Source organism: Procambarus clarkii, chromosome 49 (genome assembly GCF_040958095.1).
Source record: "Procambarus clarkii isolate CNS0578487 chromosome 49, FALCON_Pclarkii_2.0, whole genome shotgun sequence".
Classification (NCBI taxonomy): domain Eukaryota; kingdom Metazoa; phylum Arthropoda; class Malacostraca; order Decapoda; family Cambaridae; genus Procambarus; species Procambarus clarkii.
Genome location: NC_091198.1, coordinates 34,441,149 through 34,450,518, shown reverse-complemented (window position 1 = coordinate 34,450,518; position 9,370 = coordinate 34,441,149). Strand labels below are relative to the sequence as shown.

At 37.7% G+C, this 9,370-nt stretch overlaps 1 protein-coding gene across 1 annotated transcript in view; it reads left to right on the top strand.

Moving 5' to 3' along the window:
* The first annotated feature begins 319 nt into the window (after positions 1-319).
* LOC123763246 (Enoyl-CoA hydratase, short chain 1) overlaps positions 320-9,370 on the top strand; it is a 193,214-nt gene continuing 184,163 nt past the window's right edge. The window contains 2 exon segments of the mRNA XM_045750353.2: positions 320-481; positions 8,421-8,621. Of these exon segments, the coding sequence (XP_045606309.2) occupies positions 346-481; positions 8,421-8,621 (337 nt within the window). The 5' untranslated portion in view covers positions 320-345.

Genomic DNA, 9,370 nt, shown 5'->3' with positions numbered 1-9,370 from the left:
TTATATTGAATTTTGTAACTAGCTCATCAAGATTGTAACTTGCTTAGCTAAATGAATTGTGGAGTTCAGTCCCTGAGCCCGTTATGTGTCTCTGTAACCCTTTCCACTACCGCCCACAAGATGGGTATGGGGTGCATAATAAATGAACTAAACTAAACTATGCTATGTATCCTCACAATCCCAATGTACCTTCTTGTATATATATAAATAAATAAAATAAATAAATAAATAAATAAATAGTGTCACTGGCCCTCAGGGAAATACACGAAACGGAAAATTGTGTGTCCGTCATGGTGAAGGTTCCGTGTTGTGTACGAAGTGACCTGCCTCAGTATCCCCTGTAAGATGGCACGAGTGGCAGCGGTCAGGCTCCTGCATCTTCAGTCCCTGCTGCGGCCAGCAGCCCTCGCCCGCACTAATGTCAACTGTCCCCAAGCTAAGGCGGCACTTATTGCTGCTGACGCCAAACATATGTCAACAGGTTAGCTAAGAATTAATAGTGTGGAGGCGAGTAATGAGTTATCAGCATGACCGCCGGCTGGGAGGCGCTGCTGCACTCCCAGTACCACACCCACACATCTCAAAATAATAATAATAATAATAATATTATTATTATTATTATTATTATTAATTTAGGAAACGTACATACATAGATGCAGAGTTACAAACATTGATTTATAGATAGAGCTAGTACATCCAATACCTAAAACCACTTGAAAATAAGGTATGTTCCTAACTCTGCTCTCCTCTCACTATATTATGCACTAATATATCCCTATCATAATTATGGTATCTGTGCATGGGGATCTACCACTGCAAACCACCTCAAGTCCATCATCCAGCAAAAATCTGCTATCAGAATAATAACAAACTGCTTTCAGACAACACTCAGCCCCTTGTTTAAATTCCTAAACTTGCTAAACATAATCTCACTCCACAAATTCTCTTGTGTCAATTACATTTACAAAACCCTGTTCTTAAATGCAAATCCTGCTCTGAAACTCTTCTTGGACAGATGTAATAGGATCCATTATCACCACACCAGAAATAAATATCTCTTTGATATCCCCAGGGTCAAACTTAATCTGTGTAAACACTATGCAAATTAAGGGACCTAGTCTATGGAACTCACTCCCTAGTGAATTTAAAAGCTGTCAAACTTTTGCCTCATTTAAAAACAAAACTAAAAAGTACCTAATTTCATCTTTATAGTTTCCTACACTGAGCTTTAAATTTGCTCTGTATTTAGTGTTACCCAATCTCGCAATCTTTATGTACTTATCCCAAACAACTTTATCATTGTGTTCGTTGCTGTCTTCTTTTATGTGCTAGCCATATGCTGTATTGTACCTGCTAAATTTTGTTAAACTACCATTCAAGCTGTCATTGCACTCAATCTGAGCTACCTATGTGCTTAATATACCTACAATTTTTCTCCTATCTTTTATTTTTTTTTCTTGCTATGTAACTGTTATCATTTTTATAAATTTTGCTATTATTTACCTACTTAAAATTTTTTTAGATTAAGGACCTGCCCGAAATGCTGTGCGTACTAGTGGCTTTACAAGAATGTAATTGCTATGCTATGTATCCTCACAATCCCAATGTACCTTCTTGTATATATATAAATAAATAAATAAAACTTGTACGCATAGCATTTCGGGCAAGGTGAGGTGGGGAAAAACACTTAGACTAAAACTTAATAGTAATTGAGCTTTAAGTATAAATTGCGTTAAAAATAAATAAAATAAAAGACAAAAAAGGGGGTGGGGAACATGGTAGAAAATAGCCAATATACAAGTTGGTCAACAAACAGCATTGTTTGAAAATAGTAAGACATGGGTTGACATTTAGGGGTAAGGTAGGTTACATGGAGTTAAATAGGTAGTACTTAGTTTTCATCTTAAACTGGTTGAGAGAGGTACAGTCTTTAACATGATTGGGAAGGTCATTCCACATTCTGGGTCCCTTGATTTGTAGAGCATTTCTAGTTTAAGTTGTACTCATGGAATATCAAATAGGTATTTGTTTCTGGTATGGTGCCCATGAGTTCTGTTACAACTTTCTAAGAAGCTTTTAAGGTCAGGATTGACATTACAATTCAGAGTTTTAAATATATAGAGTACACATGAGAGTATGTGCAGTGACTTAATATCTAACATTCAGAGATTTGAGTAAGGGTACCGAGTGCTGTCTGGGGGCAGAGTTAGATATTGTTCTAGTAGCAGCTTTGTGTTGAGTAATTAGAGGACGTAAATGATTTTGGGTAGTAGAACCCCAAGCACAAATACCATAGTTGAGATAAGGATGGATGAGAGAGTAATAGTGTGTCACCAGGGCAGGGCGAGGTACATAATACAGTATCTTATCTTAGAAAGAATGCCAACAGTTTTATAGAAACTTTTTTTTTGCTATATTTAGAATATGTCCCTGGAAATTGTTTGTTATCGATGAGGACACCAAGGAATTTACCATCGACTTTACTACTGATTTGTATATTGTTTATTCTTAGATTTAATTTTATTAGAGGATTTATTACCAAACAAAATATAGAAAGTTTTGTCAATGTTAAGGGTGAGTTTGTTAGCAGTTAGCCAAAGATGGACATTATTTAGTTCAGTGTTCACAGTGACATTTAGAGCAAGCGGGACAGGACTAGAGAAGATGAAAGTTGTGTCATCAGCAAATAAGATTAGTTTGAGGTGTTGAGAGGCATTTGGAAGGTCATTAATGTAGATGAGAAAGAGGGCCAAATATGCTTCCCTGTGGAACACCAATGTTTATGGGTAGTGTAGGAGAAATGGAATTATTCACAAACATACTGGAGCCTGTCAGTAAGGTAAGACTGAAGGTATTGCAGGGAGTGACCTCTGACTCCATAATGATGTAATTTAAGATGAAGGTTTTGGTGGTTGACAGTGTCAAAAGCCTTACGTAGGTCCACAAATAATCCAACAGGGAACTCATATTTATCAAGAGCTGTATGTATCAAGTTAATCATACTAATAAGTGCATCGTTAGTGCTTTTATGGAACTCACTCCCTACTGAATTGAAAAGCTGTCCAACTTTTGCATCATTCAAAAACAATACTAAAAAGTACCTAATTTCATCTTCATAGTTTTTTTTTCTTTTGCTTTAAAATTGCACTGTATCTATTGCTACCCAATCTCCCAATCTTTATGTACCCAATCCAAACATCCTTACCATTGTGATCATTGCTGTCTTCTTATATGTGCTGTCAATTTGCTGTATGGTGTCTATTAATCTTGTTTAAATTACCAATCAAGCTGTCAATGTAATCAATCAGAGCTTTAATATACCAATGTGCTTTAATATACTTACTAATATCTCTTATCTCATTTTTTTTCTTGCAATGTATTTGTTACCATTTTATTAATCCTGCTAGAATTTACCTACTTAAAATTATCTATTAGATTAAGGACCTGCCCGAAACGCTGCACGTACTAGTGGCTTTACAAGACTGTAAATACTATGCTATGTATTCTCACAAACCCAATGTACCTTCTTGTATATAAATAAATAAATAAATAAATATTGGGTCTGAAACCATATTGACAAGTGCTAAGTATATTGTGTTTGGCTAGATATGAGTAAAGCTGCTTGTAGATTAGCGTTTCAAATATTTTTGACAAGGTTGGCAGAATTGAGATAGGTCTGTGATTGTTGACATCAGTGAGATCACCACATTTGTGGACTGGGTTTACTCTCGCTTTTTTCAGAATATTATCCGGAAAGGTTTGGAGTTCAAGTGATTTGTTGAAGAGCAATGCAATGGCAGGAGCTAGAAATCTGGAGGCTTTTTTTGTAAATTAGAGATGGTATCTCATTAAGGGTGCTTGACTTAATTTTAAGGGAAAGGATTACCTCATTAATACCAATCAAGCTATCAATGTAATCAATCAGAGCTTTAATATACCAATGTGCTTTAATATACAGTACTTACTAATCTCTCTCATCTCATTTTTTTCTTGCAATGTATCTGTTATCATTTTATTAATTCTGCTAGAATTTACCTACTTAAAATTATCTGTTAGATTAAGGACCTGCCCGAAACGCTGTGCATACTAGTGGCTTTACAAGATTGTAAATACTATACTATGTATACTCACAAACCCAATGTACCTTTTTGTATATAAATAAATAAATAAAATTAACATCAGAGGAAGTAGCGGGAGCTAGGTACAGAGACTCTGGATAGTTACCTGTAAGGTAGTCTTTTAATATTAGTGAGTGAGGATGGAATATCGTGAGCAAGGGATGTACCAATGGATGAAAAGAACCTATTGAATTCAATAGCAGTGCCTGAGGCCGAAAGCACACCATCGTCATTGGATAGGAGAATTTGTTTTTTATTCAAAATCTTTTTTGAACTTAATATTTGGGAGATAGTGCTCCATGTTTTCTTAATGTTGCCCTTAATGCGGGTAAATTTATTTTTGTAGTATTTTACTTTGGCTCTTCTAATTATTTTAGACAGCATGGATGAGTAAATCTTTGAAAATTCTTTGGAGAAGACTCCTAACCTATACTTCTTTTCAAGGTCATGGTTTTTATTAATAGATTTAAGTATACCCTTTGTAAGCCATGGAGTGTTTAACCTTTTATTTGTAACTTGTTTCGTTAAGATTGGACAGTGAAAGTTATAAAGGTTTAGAGTTTTCTGAAGAAATGTTTACACTGCTAGGTTGATGTTCACTATGTCACCTAATTCAGCTTCCCAGTTGATATTAGCATCAGCAGCAGCAATAAAGTTGCTTATAGAAGTTTCATCGTGCAGCTTAAAGCTTATTTTCCTTGTATCTAGAGGTGGTTTATTAATGTTGGTTAGGAGAAATGAGGGGCAATGATCTGTGGTCCTATCAATGATTATCCCTGAAGTGAGTGAAGAGGTTATGTTAGTCCAGATGTGGTCAAGAGCAGAGGCAGTACTATAAGTGATTCTAGTAGGTCTAGTGATGAAGGGTATGAGGAAGCAGGAATTCATTCAGTTGAGGAAACTAGCAGCAGGAGGGTTTTCAGGCTCGCAGAGGTCAATATTAAAATCCCCTGCAATAATTAGGTGGATTTTGTTCAGTCTGTTATCTAGTATTAGATTTCTAAGGGTAGAGTTGAATTTGGACACATCAGTGTTAGGAATTCTGTAGACTGCTCCCACAGTCAGGACAGACTCAGCACCCTTGACTCTGAAACTTGCAAAGATATACTCCCCACAGGAGTCTCTAGTTCTAATTACTTTTAAGCATGTCAGTTCTTGGTGGTAGTAAAGAGCAGTACCACCACCTCTCTGAATTGGTCGACAGTTTTGAATTGCTGAGTAGTTTGGCATGTTAAAGAGCTGAGTAGTATCCTCTTTTAACCAGGGTTTCAATAAGTATATCAAAAGAGAATTTGTTGTCAACAGTTTGAATCAAGGTACTATCATCATCAAAGTGTTTGCTTAGAGATCTTACATTCAAGTTAATTACAGACATATTGTGATTTTGTGTTAATACATTGTTTATATCATGTGCTGTAAAATATCTGCAATTTTGATCATTAAAGTGATGATCTTGAGGTTATCTTGAGATGATTTCGGGGCTTTTTAGTGTCCCTGCGGCCCGGTCCTCGACCAGGCCTCCACCCCCAGGAAGCAGCCCGTGACAGCTGACTAACACCCAGGTACCTATTTTACTGCTAGGTAACAGGGACATAGGATGAAAGAAACTCTGCCCATTGTTTCTCACCGGCGCCTGGGATCGAACCCAGGACCACAGGATCACAAGTCCAGCGTGCTGTCCGCTCGGCCGACCGGCTCCCTATGATTGTCATAGATACTAGATAAGAGGTTTAGTTCTGGGCTATACTTGTTTGCATAAGAGGGCTGGTTGTAGGAAAAAAAGGCAATTACAAAATAATTTTTTTTAATAATAATAATTTTTATTCAAGCAGAAAGTACATACTCTACATTGGATACCAGAAGATTTTATTATTCATGGGGTAGGACAAAAGTATAATGCCTAAAGCCACTAATACTTCAAAAGGGTTATAAACAAAATCTTGCATTTTGATCTAGGATAAAAAAACTAGGGTCTAAAAAACAGAAAAATCCCAGAGTCCCAGACACATGTTACTACATATCTCGCCGGCAGCTATCCTAACTCTCTACTCCTTTTACCTGTCAGCCCGACAGACATTATATCCTTAATTCAATCATTTAAAACCAAAGCTGGGAACATTAATGAAATAAAATCTATGATATATGAGAGTGCTGCCCCTGCTCTTGTACCACTCATAGCCCTGATATTCAACAAATCTCTAGAGTGTTATACTTTTCCTGATATCCTTAACCCCCTAAGCTGCTCTAGGCTATTTGGGCTTTGACACTCACAGGCGCATAAAAAAAAAAAGATTTTGTCTTATAAAAGTGTTCATTTGTGTTCCCTGATCACAGGAAAAATAATATAAAACTCGTAAGTAGCATATTTTGGCCGCAATAGGGTGGGAAGTCTGGCAAAAAAAAGAGGCGGCGTTGACCGAGCAAGCGTCGGAGGCAGTCTGCTCTGCTACAGCTGTCAGGCGGGAGTTGCCACAAAGATATTATTACTTAATTATTTCAATGTCTTTGATTTTTTCTTAGGTTTTTGCAGTAATATTATTCAATAGTGTGTAGTGTGATATATTTATATACGTAATAAAAAGTGTGAATCATCGCTGTACTCAAAATTATGCTGTGCGTATTATTGATTCAATTATTATGTTTATAAAACAATAAACAAATACTTTTGCAGTTACTACACTAAATACACAGGTTATATATAAATATCTGCATGTTTTGTTCAACATAAACCACCAAGTTGATATTGTGAGTCAAAAAGCAACGAGGAGTGGCCACCACACACCAGCCAGCCAGCCACTCGCTACCACTCCCTCCCTCAAAAACTCCTCACTTGCCAACATCCTGCTCCCACTATACTGTTTTTGCTTTTATTCACTACATACAGATGTTATATATAAGTATCTACATGTTTTGTTCACCATAACTGTTCATCTAAGCTGGCATAGTGAACAAAGAGCATAGTTGCCACCCTTACACAGCATGACAAGTCAGGAAGATGTCACCTCCCTCACCAAAATGGCTTCTCCCAACACTTCTTTTGCTGTTATTACATTATATATATACACGTAATATATAAGTATCTACATTTATGTTCACCATAACGAACCACTAAGTTGGTATGCTGAATCAAAAAGCAGCAAGGAGTGGCCGGCACACCAGCCAGCCAGGGAGTGGCGGCCCCTGGCTGCCACTCCCTCCCTCACCTCACCTGATTCGCTGACATTCTCCTCCCCCATACTGTTTTTGCTTTTATTCACTATATACAGACGTTATATATAAGTATCTGCATGTTTTGCTCACCATAGCGAACCACTAAGCTGGTATAGTAAGTGCTGACAGCAACAGGTAGCCACACAGATTCGGCAGACTACGCTATAGCCCTCCCGCTCAACATTACTCCTCCCACAGCACAGCATAAATTATCACAACAATCCTGCTATTATCAGAATCCTGGTCATTTATATCACAGTCAAGGGTCTTCTGTAATATCATCATCACTAAGTAATACCAGTTTCATATATTTTTGGCACTTTTAGGCAATGCTGTGGTCACAAGCTTAACAGCAGTGCTTTGAGCTCATGTTGTGTGCATGAGCCTTGGTGGCTCATTCAGTACTGAGGCCCCTCACACCTGGGAATGTTGCCCACGATTTTTTTTTTTTAAATGTTGTCTGTTTACAAGAGCTCTGAGGAAGGTGATGTGAACCCTGTGTATTCGCGAGCCGTTTAAATCTTGCGTAGTACTGTACTCCAAAACTGCATATGCAGTAATGTGCACTTTTGCGTCAGTTTCTCAAAACTTCATATGCAGTTTTTGCACAGTTTAGGGGTTAATCCCTAAACATGATGACCATACACCTAATACATTCTCTTGTGCTATTTACACTTTCAAAGCCTTATTCCTAAGTTCTAATCCAATTTTGAAACTTAGCCTTGATAGATGTAATAGATCCCATTAGTATCATACCAGAAATAAATATCTGCGATATTCCCAGAGTCAGACCAAATCTATGTAAACACGTTGCGCAAATAAATGGGCCAATATATCGAACATACTCCCTAATGAATTAAACAATTGTCCAAGCTATACTTTATTCAAAAGTAGAACTACAAAGTACCTAATTTCATCTCTATAGTATCCCACCTTGTGCTTCTAAGTCACACTGTTTTGTGCTACCAACTCACCCAACATATCACATTTGCTGGGCGAGTGGTATATAAATAAAATATTATTATTTTAATTTTTTACTGTACATAATATTTTCTCCAAGTATAATTCTTAGGTGTGTTGTTTCCTTGGCAGCTCCTGTGTATGAACACATCCTGGTTGAGAAGAAAGGAGAGGCTGGATGTGTTGGCTTGATTATACTGAATCGTCCGAAAGCCTTGAATGCTCTGTGTGCGCCGCTTATGAATGAAGTCCAGCAGGCATTGACAGATCTGGAAAGTGACCCCAGTATTGCTGCCGTTATTCTTACTGGCAGTGAAAAAGCCTTTGCTGCAGGTTAGTTGTATTGTCGCATGCATTAGCAATGTAGGCAGTTACTGTTTTTCTGGGGGTTGGGGGGAGCCGACAGGGCTCCCCGGAGCTATTCAGGCTGATATGTAACTACAGGGTACTTCGGTTTAAGAGTTTAATCCATTCCTGGAGACAGCTCGTAACCCGAAAACTTGTAAACCGAAGCTAATTTCCCCATAAGAAATAATGGAAAATGAATTAATCTGTTCCTGACTTCCCAAAAACCTCACTTCAAACTAAATTTTATACCCAATTCATCAAAATCTACACTACAAAAGTATGTTCAAGTTATTACTTACCCTTGCTGATGACTGCTGTTGGCATATGGAAGATGGGGAGGAGAGGTGTTACTGTTTGGAAGGGGGAGTCCCCTTCCATTATAACATCAGGCAGTGAAGATTTTTCTGGAGTGCACTCTCTGGCATGTTTTGCCTGCCTACCACTAGGTCCTGGTTGTGGCTCACTGCTTGATTTTTCTCACAACGAAACGATCCATTGAAGATTGTTTTTCCCTTCTTCGCAACATTTGTCTGTAGTGCGGCATCACGTTGTCATTGAAAAGATTAATGCAACGGCTTACTACAGCTTTCTTTGAGTGAGTCGTTTCAATAAAAGTTTGCATTTCTTCCCACATCTGACACCCATTTCTAATGGTTGCAAAAGGGACATCCTCTTCTGCCTCATCCTCCTCCACTGGAGAAATATCCTCAGCTGCCTCTTGTTGCTGCTCCTTT